This window comes from Marmota marmota, unplaced genomic scaffold, assembly GCF_001458135.2.
Source record: "Marmota marmota marmota unplaced genomic scaffold, marMar, whole genome shotgun sequence".
Classification (NCBI taxonomy): Eukaryota; Metazoa; Chordata; class Mammalia; order Rodentia; family Sciuridae; genus Marmota; species Marmota marmota.
In genome coordinates, this window is record NW_026000068.1 from 8,812,075 (window position 1) to 8,829,365 (window position 17,291).

Sequence of the window (17,291 nt, forward strand, 5' to 3'; positions counted from 1 at the left end):
AACCAACTCTGGACTTCTGAGCTCCAGAGCTATAAGGTAATGAGTTCATACGGTAATTAGGCTCCTGGGTTTGTGGTAACCTGTTCCAGTGGAAATAGGGAGATAATATGTAGGCAGTGATGGGTCATAGGTTGTCAGGGTATGTGTTCATGAGGGACACTTGAGCCTTCTCCAGGGAACAGGGCAGCTGCTTTTACCAGCCCAGGTGCCAACAGCAGAGGGCTACAGCACCCATGCATTCTGATGCCCAGACTTCTGTGACCATGGTCAGGACCTATGTATCATCCTCTCTTGTTCTAACCAGTAGGAGTTACTTGGCTTCTGGATGATCTAAAATGACATGAGCAAATCTAAATCTGGCAGGACCAAGGTAACCTCAGTATCTGCTCTGCATAAAGAAGTACCAAGAACAGGGCATTCATTGCCTCTTTGTCCATTTTCCTACTCAATGGCCCAACCATTGGCCACTGACCATAGGTCCATGTTAAATGACTCCCTTTTCAGATAATTTCAATGAAGAAAATTAGGAACAGTCCTCCCAAAAGGGTCAGGTTGCACTCTGGTTGGTGACCCTGTCTACATAGGTAATCACTGGTCACTATAACTAATACTACTTCAGACAGTTCATGCAGAGGAATACAACCTGGCCTCCTGGGAAGACGGCTCTGGTGTTTTGGCTTTGCTTTTTATTCTCCTGTCTTTAGCTTTTCCATAAAACAGGATGGAAGGAGGTAGATTTCCCAAAGTATTGCTCAAAAATCCCCCCAGAAGCATTCTTCCTCATCATTTCCTGCTTTGTCTGCAAGTCTCGTCACTGTTCTGGTAAGAAGTATAGGGTGGCGCTAGGCTTTCACTGCAGAAGAGGACAAAGCAGCAGAAAGGGCAGTGGGGCACGCGGATGCAGTCTTCCTGTTCATGCACTTACTGGGCACCTCTGGCCTTTCAGCCCAATTTAAGTTTATGAGCAAATCCCTGCATTTAATCTGAGAGTCTCAAGGAAGGCCCTTTTCTATGTCAATGTTTCCTGATACTCTCCTTTCCAAGGTCTACCAAGAGGTCCAGGCCTCCAATGTTCCCTAGGAATGCAAGCACTCTTTACCTGTGCCCAACAGCAAGCCACCGACCACCTTTTAAAAGGTAAACAGCTTCTGGCGAAGCAAGGTAAGGGGATGACCTGCTCGAAACCTCAAGGTTATCTCTCTGCTGCCTCTAGGGGCTTTTCCATGGATGCCAGTCTCCTTGGATATTTGTCACTGTTTAGTTGAAGGACTTTGGGGATCATAGATATCCAAGAATGTGTCCAATATTCTTACCCACTGTGGACCTTGAGACCTTCTTATTTGGAGGACCACCTTCAACAATCGTTCACTCTTCCCTCCCTCCCTTCTTTCCTCCCTCCCTTTCTCTCTTTCTTTTCTTTCATGATTTTTCTAGATTTTTCTTTTTATTTTCATTCCTTTTTTCCCAATAGAACTTAATCATATTCCTAAATATAAAATATATTTTCTCTAGAATCCAGGGAGTTATAGCAAGTATTATGTTCTGTGTTCACTTCAGGGAGGCATCAGGAAAAATTTTTTCAATCAGTTGAGAAACATTTCTGATTCCTCAGATTTGCCCTGTTGGGTCAGCCGCATAGTTCTGCAGGACTGGCCAGCCCACCCCAGCTTGCCACATGGGTCAGCTAGTCCAGTTCTGTCAGCCTTCTCTCCTTTTTTTTTTATGGACCTTTGTTTTATTTACTTATTTTATTTGCTGAGAATTGAACCCAGTGCCTCATACATGGTAGGTAAGGGCTCTACCACTGAGCCACAAACCCAGCCCTCTGCTTCTCTTTTATAAGCCCAATAACTATTATGTCATCTGACCTGTATATCAGGTCATATCATATATGACGACGTTTGGGTCTCTTTGCTGAAGTTTTTGCCGTGGCTAAAGGAGTTAACATAGCTTGCGTGAAAACTGTTAAAATGAATTGTATGGTCTTTAGGGTAAAGACAAATTGAGATTGACTTTTTCTCAGAAGCTGGGATTGGAAAAAAAAAAAAAAGAAATTTTCCAGATTGATGATAGCCCTATAAACCCCTGGTGCCTATTGAGCTTCCTTATTAGCTTGAACTATATTGGATACTGTCAGAGCCGTAGGGAGTCCCAGTCTATTTAGACCCTAATGATCTATAAAGTAAAGCCAGAACAGCTGATTGGTCTGATCAAATAGGCCGTCTGTACAGAGAGGGGCTGTGAACCAGGAACCTGCCTCTGCCACCTCCTTTGTCAGTAGAGCTATGGCCAGCACCTGCGTCTTATTCTTGTTTCAGAATTGCTGGGTCCTAGGGGCTTTGTTTCATGTGCACAACTACAACTGTCACCCTCTGCTGTGCAAACTCACTGCACACTGTACGGGTGATGCACAGGGGCCAGCCAGATATGAAAACAGACCTTTTGTGTATGAAGAGCCTGTTTCCATTCTCACTCTGAGTAACTTCCAGTTCTTCAGCACAAGGGCCATTATAATGACACCAACGAGGCCCAGGAAATGGAGCTACTCCACCATGAAACTGGCCTCAGCACATGGCCTCCGATCTCCTGCAGGAGAGCACCCCTGCCCTGCCCTGCCGCTCCTCCACACCCCTCTTGCACTGTACCCCCATCCTCTATCTGCTCCTTCCTCACTACATGAATTAAACCCAAACCTGTCTCCACAATCATGGTTTCGCCTCCTCTGAGCCTCTATCCAGGTCTTTAAAAAAATCAGCAAAGGTAAACATACATACCCCACATTTTCTAGCACTTTTCAGGGGAGAGAAGAGTGCAAATTCTGATTTCTTTTTACTCCCAAAGTACCTAAGTTTTTCTCCTCAGTGGACAAGACTTAGATGGTAGGTGGAGTAATTCTCCTCCCCTAAAGATGCGCACATCCTCATTCCTGAAACCTGTGGATGACCTTACATAGCTAGAGGGACTTTGCTTCTGTGATTAAGTTAAGGAATTCTGAGATGGGAAGATTATTCTGGTCGTCTGAGTGGGCCTAAGGGTCAGAGAGAGAGAGGAGATGTGATAAAGCAAGTGGAGACTCTGTGAAGATGGTCTGCGGCAAAGAGGTGGGGTATTGACAGAGGCTGGAGAAGATTCTGTAACTCCTTATGTGATGGCCAGACCATTCTGGATCCAGAGCTACACAACTTTACATGGGTGAGATAGGAACTTTTACAGTGTGTCCATTGTTCCCTTGATTCTGGGTGAAATACAACCTTATAGTGAATAGAGATTATAATTCAAAGAGAGTTTTTTTTTTTTTTTCCCATGGGTTCTTACTAAAATGCAGAGATAACTGAAGCTTTTAACAAGAAAATAAAAACTGACATCAAAACATAAAATATGAAAACCGAATGTGGGGTGCCAATACATTGCAGATAGATGATGCAGAGAGGGGATGGGTGAACCTGCCTCTTGATAGAATGTTCCATTCAAAGAGAAATCTGTCCTCCTTTGGTGTCGTCCAAACAGGCCATGAGCAAGTAACCCTAGTCTGGGGGCAGAAAAATGGGCAATTCTCCAATAACTATCTGCACAGATTCAGTCTCACCTTGCACATCTACCTGCACAACGGACACTACAGCAGCTGGGTGACCCCTGGAAGGCTCTGGCCTCTAGAGCCTCCAGAGGGACGAGCTCCTTGGAAAAGGAAAGGGAACTCTGAGAAAGCCTAAGGGAAACCTGCCAATTGCACAAGCCAACATTTTGTCACTTCTGGGTGATATTATTTGTCTTTATAAGAGAAAAAACAGGATGGTATCTAAGAAGGAAGCATTATATTCCTGCCATATTTCTCCATCAAATATGAACATAGTAAAAATCTACATAACATCAAAATCCAGAGTGTCTGCATCACATGGAAGAGGACAGGGAACAGCTGGTAGGTGGTGTTCTCTTCCCCAGTGCACAGGATTGAGAGAACTGGCCTCCAAGCTGTGACAGCAGTGGTAGGAAGGACCGTGGTTAACGTAGGCACATCGAGTGAAGGGTTTCCAGTGAGCTCTGAGAAGTTCCCTTGGGATTTAAGGGCAGTGCCCATGGGAGCTGACACTCAGCCCCCCACCCAACCCCCCCTCTCCATTCAGCTCACACAGTCTCAGAGCTTACTAAGCCCTCCTGGTAAGGACACTGCCGCTGTGTCCTTGACCCTCTTCATTTGTCTTCATTGCCCTCCTGCCCAGCCCGAGCCAAGAGACAGCATCACCTGTGGATGGTGGCAAGGATGGTCCCCACTGCCACTCCAAAGCCCATAAGGAAGTTGTGTGGGGACAGTGCTGGGGACGGTTCCTGGCATTCCTACTGGAATTCTCCTTGCTGGTTCCCAGATACCCATAGATATTGGATATGACATTATGGTTCACCTGCTGCTAGAGTCCAAGGGACATTCAAACAAGGTTTTAGAGCAGTTCGGGGAACCTTGTCTCCTTATATATCACTGATAACAGGAAAATACATTTCAGTCATGAGAGTCTTTCCGTCTTGGAAATGGAAGACAATGTGTACAGAGCCACAGGAAATACCCAAAGCATCCCATATCCCATCTCATATAACTAAATGCAAACAACAAAAGAGTTAATGCCTACTCAGGGTTTCACTTGTTATGCAAGAGGCAAATAAATTAAGAATGATTGTAAGTGCAGGAGAACAATTTGAATTTTGAAGAGCTTTTAGCAAAATAGACGTTTTTTTTTCCCCCTTACACGTGGGTTTGGTTAGAAGTGCACAGGGGCTATCAAAGCAGGAGAGGTATCATATAACCATCACTTACACAGCTTTTCTTGAAATATCTGTAAACATTTGTAATGATAAAGTATACCTACTAAGGAAGAGAGAAGACAAAACATCTGTGGGAAAGTTTGGGTAAAAAGACACACTTCTTCCATCCAGAATCTGATTCTTCCATCCAGAATCAAGTACGTCCTGAATCTTCCCACACTTAAAATAAGTCAACTGAGGATCTCATTCAACTCAGGTGGCTCTTCCCTTCCATGGTGTTCTGGCTTCAGTGATGTTAAACATTTCCAAGATGGTGCATGCAGGGGCCAGAGGGGAGGGTCATTGGTCATCTGCAGCTCTACCAGATTGAGGAGGTCTGAGTCTTGGATTTAGAATGAAACAGAGCAACAACCTTGGTGAAGCTGGAAAAGTGGGCAGGGGCTCCAAGCAGCAAGTCCACTTAGGGTGGATGAATGAGGTCAGAGGTTGCAGAAATACAGTTCATCACAGAACTGGGATGAAATCAAGGACAGGAGAACTGTCCATGCATTGATCATCTGTGCATGGATATCACACAGTTTTCTTGTGCTGTTTCTAACAGTATCTCAACAAGAGCAGTTCTGGGAACCTTGTCTCCTTATATATCACTGTTAACAGGAAAATACATTTCAGTCATGAGAATCTTTCAGTCGGAAGACTTAGAAATGGAGCAAGATGTTGAGATACTGGCTCTGGTACACAGAGCCAGGAAAACATGGAGAAGGTTTGGAAGGGAAAATCAAGAATATGACAGATGAACAAGATTCCTCTCACTTTAGAGATTTTCCACCTGGAACAAGGCCTGAGGGTGGTGAGCTAGCAGCAAAGCCTGACGGGAGGCGGGAACTCGGGTTTTCCTGCCTCCTCTCCTAAAGATGAGGAGAAGGAATGGCCCAACAGAGAGCTGAAGAAGTTTAGGCTGTTTATAAAGTTGGATTATGTCCTCAAAGGATGGCTAGTGCTTTAGGTAATAGGTCTTCTCTTCTAAAACATGGAATAAGCTTCTGAAACATGCCCAGGAAACAAGGCTCTAGGAGAAATCCTGGGTCACAGCAGGCCCTCCACCAGGATGCACCTGCACCTGCACTGACTTTTGGACAGTCTTTGTCTCTTTAGCTCATATTTGGAAAGACGACAGACCAAGGTGGGGGAGGGTAATAAGAAGACCCATTAAAATAAAAGGGAAGAATGGCCCAGAGAAGATGAAGTTAAAATAATCCAAAGCGAAATCAGCAAACCCATCCCAGTAACTTCACAGACATTAGAAAGATACCTGCTTCTCTCTTCCCATGCCATGGCCCAGATTTGAGATGGTGCTGTGACTCATGTGTCTTGCAAAGAGAACCTGGAGCACCTGGAGGTCTTAATCAGGTGTCTCGTCTCAACACAGCATCAGTTTGAACCCCTAACTTCCATCCACTTATTAAGAGAGTCTCATCCCAGCCACGTGGATCAGCCTGTTACCCTTGGACCCTCGTCTCCTCCCGTCTTCAGCAACCCACCCTCAGTGCGCTCCTTTCTTCCTCCTTCCCCTCCCTGCTCTTTCTCCATTGCTGCTGGGGTGAAAGGGAGAAGGGAGAGGTGTTCCCCTCCACAAAGGCAGGTCACCAGGCCTCTGTCCTTTCTGTGGATCATCCATCTGCTGATGGATGTGGCATATGGGCTACAGAAAGGCTCCTCCAGACAGCTGTGCTCGCTGCTGCCCTCTGTGGAGCCTTGCTCTGGGCTTTCTGTTGCCTGCACCTTGCTTCATCCGGCCTGGCTGCCCTGCAGGAGCGCATCTGAATCCCCAGCACCTCAGTCTCTTCTCTCTTCCAAGACCTTGCCTGGTCCACCTTCCTTTAGGGAACCTTAAACCTGAGGGAGTACAGTATTGCTCATTAGGTCTGACTGTACAGCTGTGTCACCTCTCCCTGTGCTCCTGCAGCCCGGGCAAGTCCCCAGCTCATGACCTGAGCTAATAGCCAGCTGGGGAATGAAAGAAAAGACAGACTCCTTCTCTCCTCCTCCTCCTCCTCCTCCCCCTCCCCCTCCCCNCCTCCTCCTCCTCCCCTTCCTCCTCCTCCTCCTCCCCCTCCTCCTCCTCCTCCTCCTCCTCTTCCTCCTGCTTCTCCTCCTCTTTGCTGTCTCCTACAAACTACAAGGCTCCTCCAATCCCTATACCCAGTCTTCCCCAGTGTGGATTCTCTCCCAGTTCTCCTGTTAGACATCTCAATGGACAAGGCTGCCAAATTAGGGAGGTCGCCATTCTATTACAGAGACCATAAAGAGACAATGAGGTGATAGTTCTTCTATCAATATCTGGGCTTATTATTTTTTGTGTTTTTTGATATTTTTAGTTGTAGATGGACTTAATACTATCTATCTATCTATCTATCTATCCATCCATCCATCTATCCATCTATTTATGGGGGGTACCAGGGAATGAACTCCAGAGTACTTGACCACTGAGCCACATCCCAGCCCTATTTTGTATTTCATTTAAAGACAGGGTCTCACTGAGTTGCTTAGCACCTCACTTTTCTGAGGCTGGCTTTGAACTCACAATCCTCCTGTCTCAGCCTCCCGAGCCTCTGGGATTACAGGCATGCGCCACCGCCAGCTTATTTATTTAATTTTATGTGGTGCTGAGGATCAAACCTAGTAACTCACACGGGCTAGGCAAGAGCTCTACCTATCAGCTATAACACCAGCCCCCTGGGCTCTTTTTGACCTTGGTCCTGGTAATCATCCACTCATTTTCTTCTGGCGCAGTACAGCTGCTGATGTCTCTGTTCAGTGACCACTGGGTCCCATTTAGCACCTCCTGCGGAACTGCCGTGATAATTCTGAGGCCTCCTTGCCCTTGGGAGGAGGCCTTCCGCCAGGTAAGCCCTGATCTCTTGCCTTGGGGAAACCTGCTAAGGCTGGTGAGTGCTGTGACTGGCGAGTTGAGAAGCAAGTGAGGAGAGAAGAGCTAAATGGACAGGGAACAAAGTCCCAAGGGCCGTGAGGCATAAGAGCAAAATGTGAACAGGAGACCTGTGTGGCAGGGAGGGGCACCAGGGAGTCACCAGGCCCAGGCAGCCTTGCCTCTGTGTCCCTGCTCACTTACCTTCAAGCAAAATGGTGCCTGATCACCAGCACTGGGTGCCTCCAGATGCCTCGTCTCTGTTGCTTCTCCTTGTTTGAAAGGACCATGATTGTGACTTTCCCCACACTGATACGTATAGGTGGGATCCTATCTGTGCTCTTCAATTGAAACTCTGCCCCATCTGCTAGCAATATTGTGTTCCTATTATCTCCTCTGCCAAGGGTGACACATGGCCCTTTCTGCTTCAAGTGCTGGCCCTATAACTGTGGTTCTGCCTCTTTAAACATACTTCACATATGAAGGACCAAGCCTCCAATACATTTTTTTAAAAGTGTGTTGGGCTATCTTCTCCTCTTGCTCAGTGCAGCCCTGGCTCTGAGGTGCTCCCTGTGGACCACAGTCGTCACCCTGCATGTTCCTGCAGGTTGTCATCTCCAAGAAGCTTCAACCCCCCAGAGAGCTGACTCCTCCACAGAGACCTAGCTATCTACCCCACCCCATTCCTGGCCCTTTCCTCCTCCCAGCCTGAGAATGTGGCCTAAGCATGATGAGGCCAGGTGTTTCCCTGGAAACAGGTCTTCCAGCTCTGCTCATGTTACTGCCTGCTTTTCAGCTTCCCCTCACTGACGACAGCAAGTCTCAAAAGGTGGACAGCCAATACACATGCAGCAGAGTATGTACAAAGATTTCACCCAAACTAAAACATTTTATATTTAACTATTAGAGATTTCTCTCATTAATCTTTGCAACAGATGCTAATAATAACTCATATTAACTTAACCATTTGATCTGTGCTGGCTGTCCACCTGTATTCTCTCTGCAGGGATATGGGGTCACTGTGCCATTTTATAGTCTGTTAGAGGTTCAAAGAGGTAAAGCAACTTGCTCAAGGTCAAGGTCATGGAGCCAAAAAGTAGTACAGCAGCCAGGGTTCAAATGCAGGCAGCCTAGCCCACAGCTGAATGGCACACTGTCTACTGATACCTAGACACTGAATATAGGCTCTTTCAAAAAATGTGGAACAATTTATGGTGAAGGAAGAGAAGAAATCATTCAAAGGCAATCAACTGAAAAGATAGATAGCAGCTTCTCTTGAACTATATGAGGTAGAAAGAATCAAGAATAAAGCAGAAATTATGAAGCACTTTAAGTGTAGTAGACAGGAACAAGTCTCAATTTTTTTAACATATGAAATGTTCTAAATTGTTCTGAATAAAATCAAAATTGTGGGGGAGGGAAAAGTGTGCATATTTTATACACAAAGATCAATTTCTATGTTATAGTTAAAGAAAGATACTGTCAATTTGGAAGAAAACACTATCAAGGTTATACTGACACCACAAGCATGCGCACACATACATACAAAGAAACCCCCACAGAGGAGAAAACTCCAAGGGACAGCATCCTTCAATCTGAACTACTCTGCTTACCAGGTCTAAGTGGGTATGCCTTAGATTATATTTTTATGGAAAATTCTGACTTCATTGTAAGAAGCAGGCAGCTTTCTCTGATTCCACAAGGCTGGATTTCAAGTATTTTGTAAATCCTCTACAGCTGTGGATGTGCCTTTCCATACTCATAACCCAGGGTATTATAATGCCCTGTTGCCCTTAAAAAAAGATTCCACTGAGAGCCTGGTTTATGTTATCTTTTCTTAATTGCCACTCGATATGAAAAGTTCATTTCTTTAATAATAAAAATCTTTACAGGAGCTGGGATGATACAGCAAATATAAAAAAGCTACTTGGAGAGAGGAAAATACAGTCAGGATTGGTTTTGTAGGGCCAAGGTCCTTGTACTGGAACAGTGTAAGTTCATAACGTAAGATCTTCAGTACTTCAGCTGCCTTTATTATACTGAGGCTCATTTTTCATGAAACAAAAAGTGACCAGGTCAAACCCTAAATGAAATCTTTTGTTGTGTGTGTACTGGAGATGGAGCCCAGAAGCATTCTGCCTCTATGCTACCTCCCCAACCATTTAAATATTTTATTTGGAGAGAAGTTTTCACTAAGTTGCTGAGGCTGGCCTGGGGCTTGGATCCTCCAGCCTCAACCCTGTGAGCAATCAGGATTAGAGGCATGAACCACCACCTTGGGCCCTAAATTAAGACCTCATCGCTGGTGATCAGTGACCACGTCTGTCATAAAGAAGAAACTATTGTCAACCCTTCCCACAGGCAATGTCATATATCATGACTGAGATCTGAAAAAAGGCACATTGTTTAAGTGAATGAAAACATCTTTTAACTAAAAATCTTTTAATTATTTAAGTATTTAAAATTTTTATCAAATAAAATTATAATTAAATTAGATTGATTGACCAATGTATAATTAAGTAAAATATTTTTAAAACTAAAAAAAAATTAAGATAATACCTTTGGAAATGTGGAAATATTTTTCAGTCTCTAGGAGTCACATTACCTCGAATGATGCCATTTAGGGAAACATTGGTGTGTGTGTGTGTGTGTGTGTGTGTGTGTGTGTGTGTGTCCTGGCTTGCCCATAACTCTCAGGTGTGAATGTGAGTGTCCCTCTACCTGCCTAGTCCACCGTTTTCATCAGAAGAAATGAGGAGAAATAGCATAAAAAAACTGAAATGATCACAACCCATGAAAGGCACTTAGCATTATCCCCAATCAATGAGATGCTCTTAATATTCTCACCTGAGCAGGAGTTCCCAGGAAAAAGAAGAAAGGATTTGTAAAAATATCCAGAAGTTACCTATGTTGAGGCACCCTGCAGTCCATACACATAAGACAGTTGCCTGGTCTAACAATTTCTCTGCAACTCAATTTATTGTGACATTGCCAACAATGTAGAAGACAGCGTGGACCGCAGGTATTGTTCACACACCACTGACATCTATCCACTAATCGTGCCTCTGCCCATTAACACAGGTGAACCCGCTTACAGATCAGATCGCCATTGTCCACAAAAAGGAGCCGCACACCTGTGGCGTGTTTGTGATCAGAACCTAGCCCCCTCTTTACCTCTCCAGCTTCCTACAACCTCTTTTAATTTTCTTTACCTGCTTGGCTTCAGATCTCATCTCTATCCACCTCTGACTCATTGCTTATGTGATGTCCTCCAATCACAATTGTTTTTTTACACACTGGCTGATCTGTGCTTATGGCTAAATGTCCGACTCTGGATCAGGGCAACTCATGGAATGCAAACTTCACCTAAGTTACTGGAGACTATCAAGCTAGACTCTACCTGGCCCTGTCTCCTGAACCCAGAATCATTCTATTTATGCTGTTTCTTCCTACATTTCTGATGAAAACAGCAGGTAGAGGAAGACCCATTCACATCTGAGAGTTATGAGCGAGCCAGGACACACGCATGGTTTCCTAAATGGCGGCATTCAAAGTAATATGTCTCCTAGAGACTGAAAAATATTTCCACATTTTTAAGTGATCAAAAGGGATTATTTTAATTTTTTTAAAAAATCATTTACTTAATCATACATTTGTACATCAATCAAATTGAATTCTGGGAGGTGCACCAGGAGGCTCTCAAACCCCAGTTCACTAGGCCACAAGGAAAAGTTAGGACTGGGCTTTCGTTGATGATTTATGGCAGTGAATTCTCTACTTTGTACCTATGAGATCCAGCATCATTTTGAACAAAACTGAATTTCTTGGCTTCATTATATGAAATCTGTACAAAGCACTGTAATAAGGAACGAGCAAGGCATGATTTATGGCCTCCACATATAGGAGATTTAATTTTGCCTTTTGCTCAATGGCCTATCCATTGTGTGAGCAGAGTCAATACCAATAATGAAATGTAGACTGAAGGGCTAAATCAATCCAATAAAACGCAATAGAAAGACTAGAGGACAGAGTAAATTTGGAAAGGCTAGTGCCTGCAAGATTAGTATTTGGACAACAGGTAATTACGAAAATCAATACCTGTGTATGAAAACATGACAGGCAGCCATCCGTCACAAACAGAGAACCCATTACTAATAGTCTGGGCTCTGAGTAATGATGAGAGAACAAAACAGGTCTGGAGGATTCTTATCAGAGTTTTGCATGCATGTACACTTCCCCATGTGACTGAGGGTGGAGAGGAAGGAAAGCTCTGGGCTGCTCATTCTGGGTTTTATTTAGGCCCTTTGCGCGTCTCTGTCCTCCTGGCTGACAGCAACTTTGATCTCATGCTTTCCATTCGATATCAGGGCATGCCCTCAGTCCTACACCCTTGCTTTCCCTCACCCCAGCCTCATAGGTACCAGGAACCATCATCATGGAGCCAGTAATCTATCAGGTACAGTGAGGAGGGCTGGGATAATTTGAACCACTACTCAAGGGGCAGCTGTTGGCAGGCACTCCAAATACTAAGAGGTGATACAGATGACCTGGAGGGGACCCAAGCAAAGTAAAAATAAGTACACACTGATATATGTAGACACACAGATGCACAGAGAAGACATATATATATATACACACATGTGCACACATATATTCATAAGGTAAAATAGCTTCAGTGTCTTAACTAGGTTCCTATGATGATGAGTGGATGTTCCACCACTAAGCAGTCTGCAGTCCCTTAATCCCCTCAAAGGTATCCACATCTCTATTTTAAAGGTAAGAGGCTCCAGTAGACAACACTGGTTTGTTCCAGGTAACCACTGATGAGCAGGGGCCCCAGTATGGGAAGCTGCCTCTGTCTGATGTGATGTATGTGCCCCTTCACTGAACAGCCTCCGTGAACCACAGGGCATTGAGGGTAATTCCAGTGTGGCCACAAGTAAGTCAACAGCCAGGTGCCAGCCAGCATCGCTATTGAGGCCTCCATGCCTAGGCTGTGAGCCCGGAGCACATACAGAGTCAGTTAGGAAGCCTGTTCAAACTACCCTGAACCATGACACCTGTACGGCCAGACCAGGCGATCCCTTGTGATAAAGTTTTGCCAGATGCAGTGGTGCACGCATGTAATCTCAGTACTTGGGAAGCTGAAGAGGATTCTCTAGTTCAAGACCAGCCTCAGCAACTTAGCAAGACCCTGTCTCAGAATAAAAAACGTCATAAAGGACTGGGGGACAGCTCTGTGGTAAAGCACCCTGATTCCTGGATTTCCATCGCTCCTTTCTTTCTGCTGCCCCTCATCTGAACAAGCTGATAGGAAGAATCACCCTCCACACAAGGCCCCGTCCACAAGAGAGACTCCATTGCCTACCACCCCAGGATCTCAAGCCAGACCCTCTCCAGAACTCTCTCAAGCCATTTTTTGGAGTGATTGGCAGCAATGCTATTCATTCTGGAAAGCCTCACCATGTGGGAAACCCACCTTTTTGTACCTTCTTGGTGTAAGAGTGACCTTGGCAGTCTCAACACTGGAACCACAATTTGAGTGGGATCCAGCTCACTTGGGGGTGGACACCACCACACTCCTGAGACAACCTCATGTTAACAGTGGACGGAATGCTTTCATGGCCTGAGACACTCTCCAGGTTGCATTCTTCAGAACCTTACATGTTGGTACATGATGCTCTCATCAGAAGTCTGTCCTTCAGTTTGTATGGCTCCTTGGTTTTCTATTCAAATGACTAAGATGAGTTCCACTGAGGATGGGAGTCACATGACTTTGATGACTTTTTTAGGTCATTTTAACAGTAGGTATTTTTTCACATTTAAATTTGCCTTAGGTGGGCAATATTTTCTCTGTATCTAAATTTGGCAGAATTCACACTTGGGGCTGGGTAGTTCTGGGTTCTTCCCTGTGAATTATAGGACGTTTTGCAGCATCCCTGACCTCTACTCAGGAGACCAGTGGCATCACCACACCTTCCTCCAGTTGTGACAACCAAAATTGTCCCCAGACAGCAAATGTAACTCAGGAGAAAAATCACACCTGGTTGAACACCACTGCTACACATTCATTCAAAAAAGAAATATGACTTTTCTGATAAGAATGGACATGAATCAAGTCCTCTGTAGTCCCAGAGGAAGAGAGGGGAAAAAAAGATGAAAAGCTGCTGGGCTATATATATCCCAATGCGAGCAAGCAAAATCTATGATAAATTGCAATTATATCTTCAAATCTCTTCTTTCCACTCTTAAACTAATTTAGACTCATTCTCAAAATTGCTTACATGCTATGGAGATGACTCATTATAGCTTATAAAATCTTTTTATAAAAAATTGATTACTCAGCTGCTTGTATGCAAATTCTTTTCCCTTATCTGAAAAAAATCAGAGTTGCAGTGACCACAGTGATTTTCCAAAAATAATCACACACCTCAGTGTGCTATGCACTTTAGAGTGTTCCCAAAGAACAGGGCATGTTAGCAATCATTTATGTGATGGACACAGACAATAGTCTCTTTAATGCACCACATATATCCATATTATATCTGCTGTTACCTTTGTAAATGGCTTCAAAATGCTTGTTTATAAGACAAAGCCATTTTATTGCCTAACATCCTCATTCTTTCAATGAGTTCGCCAAGAAGGATAGGCCATAGCTCCTCATATTGATTGCAATTTGAGGAGATAGCAATTGATGCTTTGGAATTTTTTAGGGCTTAGAGGCAGAGATGACTCCAGAGATGGAATTCAGAAGAGGAAGGCACATCACACCCACATGTGCCATTGACAATCTAGCCTCTGCTGCTTCTGGCATGCATCCTTGGTCCTCTATGCCTCAGTATTCTAATGCTGGAAGAAAAGAATGATGGTTCAGTCTTAAAGAGAGATCTAAACCTGAAAACACAACTTTAGTTTACTGATGTCTTTTCCCATTGACATTTCTCTAAAAAATTCTGAATACTTACTCATCTGACACCTTTCATTTGAGAATCCAAGTAGTGCTTACCTCAGCTTTAATTTTATTGTCTCCAAAACAGAGGTGTTGTAAATAGGCTGCAGCATTAGACTGGACTGAAGGAAACTGATGTTGCAACATCTGGATCACTTCGGGCAGTTCTGGGTCTCTCCATCCAAATTCTCTGAACAAAAGGAAGGCAGGAGAACATGAGGATGAGCCCTCTAGACTGTGGCATCTGGTTAGCACACTGATGAATTGTACTTACTAGTTTACACATAAATAATTCGCAATTGTTGTTCTGGTTTCCTTACACATAGACGCATCTAAGAGAGCATCCTGAAAAGATCAACTCATGTAAATAGTTTTTAAGTGCACCCATACACATTGATTATATAAGATTCTAGACACATATAGCTTGGTATGGTGGTGCACGTCTGTAATCCCAGCAACTTGGCAGGCTAAAGTAGGAGGATCACAAGTTCAAAGCTGGCCTCAACAATTTAGTGAGGTTCTTAGTGACTTAGCAAGACCCTGTCTCAAAATTGAAAACAAAAAGGGTTGGGGATGTGGCTTAGTGGTCAAGTGCCCCTGGGTTCAATCCCTAGAACCTAAAAGGGAAAAAAAAAAAACATTACATGTACATATATATATAAAGTTAAATGTATCAACTAAAGTTCCACATTTATAAAGATTATGATTATGAAAAATAACAAGATGACCCATGATCATATTAATATAGACACTTTTTTTTATTTGGCTTATGTGGATACTTTGTAGAGATCACCTTTTCCTAGTATATTATTTTTTAAAAAACTGAGGCATGGCGTTTAGCTAAATTTTCAGATATGAGAAAATATAATTCATGATAGTAGGTGATGCTGATATCATCATTACTTTCATTTTCGTGGTTGCTGTTTTTATAAACTTACTTTAAAAAAATAGAAGAGCTTTAGTCCTGAAAAAAGTAGGCAAAAATTAAAAAAATAAAAGATAAAACATAGACATATTCCTTTAATGCTTTTCTGGGGACAAAAGTACAAAAAACAAAATGACATTTTAAGAGGAAATTATTTATTTAAAGACATTGATGTATTCACAAAATGTTAATACATTTTATGTACTAAATATTCTTTTCCTGAATCCTCCTTCTTACATCTGACCTACTCCTAAAAAATCTATTTTTTAATTTAAACTTAAGGAATATGCTCTAATATCCTAAATCAGAAGGGATATTGTACCATTGTCCAAATGGATATTCTTTTTTTGAAATCTCTCAGCTCAACCAGTTAGATCACAAGGCTGACAGGACCAACTCTATGGATTCTATTCTTGAAGCAGAGAACCAATTTTTAACTGAGAAATAAAAAACCAACCTCTGAGACCACAGATAAAAACTTGACCCCACAAGGCACAGAAGGGTGCTATTTATCTGAAAGATGGGCTACAGGAGGAATGAGATGGCTGTGCAGCATCTACTCCTACTCCTCGTGAAACAACTCAAAAGCATGCGTCCTACTGATGCCAGGTCAGTGCTGTCATCTACATGGAGAAGTCATGAAAAATAGGATGGAAAGGAACAGACAAAGGTTAAAAGTTTCCTCATAGGTTCTAACCTGTTCTCTTTATCTTTCCTTTATCACAACTGGTAGAGCTGTCAAGAAAACCCTGAAACATGTTGGTGCTTGCTTTACTGAAGACACTATGAAATAGGAAGGCTTTTGAAGTGGCTTTGTTTTTATTGGAAAGACAAAGCATTTGATTTCATGTGCACTGACTATTCAATAAGTCTACATACCATCGGAGGCAGATACATGCACATTCTCAACAAGACACAAAGCACAATACTACATTTGCTGGGAAACACATATAAGTGACTGCTGATGCTGAATCCTTCTTGATATGTGATCACAGTAGAAAACCATTATAGACTAAATATGTGAAGCTGGCTCTTCTTTCAAATTTAATTTCCTTTTGTTGCATGATCCCAAACCACCTCTGCAATATGGAGATAGCATGGTCCTTCTCATGAAAGTAGCCCTCTAGAATTATATGCCTTGCAAATCACATCAAAATCTGCAGGGCAGCTACAAATTTAAGACAATGGGTGGCCAAGATGAATTCAGTAAGTTTAGGCTATTAGGAAGTGATTAGTGAAAAACTTATTTCAGTCTATTTTATTAACCAGGTGGTAATTGATTGCTCTATTAGATAGACAAAGGCTCATGGAACATACCTTTTGAACAAGAGCTTCAGGGGAGAAGACTTAGAGACTTTTTGAACACATGCATACAATGTAAACATGTGTATCCACACGTCACCCCCCAAAATTCATATGGGACTGATGAACATTCCAAAGAATCATGAATCCAGAAGAGATCCAAGCTCCCTACTGATAGGTCAGAAGGAACCTGGCACCAGCTTAACCCCTCTTCTAGCCACAAACCTCTGGAATCCCAAACACCCACCCATCCCTATTTCTACCTCCACAAACCTAGTTCTAACTGTCAGTCCCCTCCCACCTCACTGCCCTTCCCACTGTCATCTAACCATACTCAAATGAACTTGGCTATCTCCATTTCCTGCCTCAGACCCTGTGTGTCTCCCAGCATTCCTGGTAAAAGGACAGTGAGTCCCCTTGGCCTTCTACAGTGC

General features: G+C 43.4%; 1 protein-coding gene across 1 annotated transcript in view; it reads right to left on the reverse strand.

Moving 5' to 3' along the window:
- Ctnnd2 (catenin delta 2) overlaps window positions 1–17,291 on the reverse strand; it is an 869,206-nt gene that overhangs the window by 244,204 nt on the left and 607,711 nt on the right. The window contains exon 10 of the mRNA XM_048814198.1: window positions 14,688–14,820. Coding sequence (XP_048670155.1) covers window positions 14,688–14,820 — 133 coding nt within the window. The remainder of the gene's footprint in view (window positions 1–14,687; window positions 14,821–17,291) is intronic.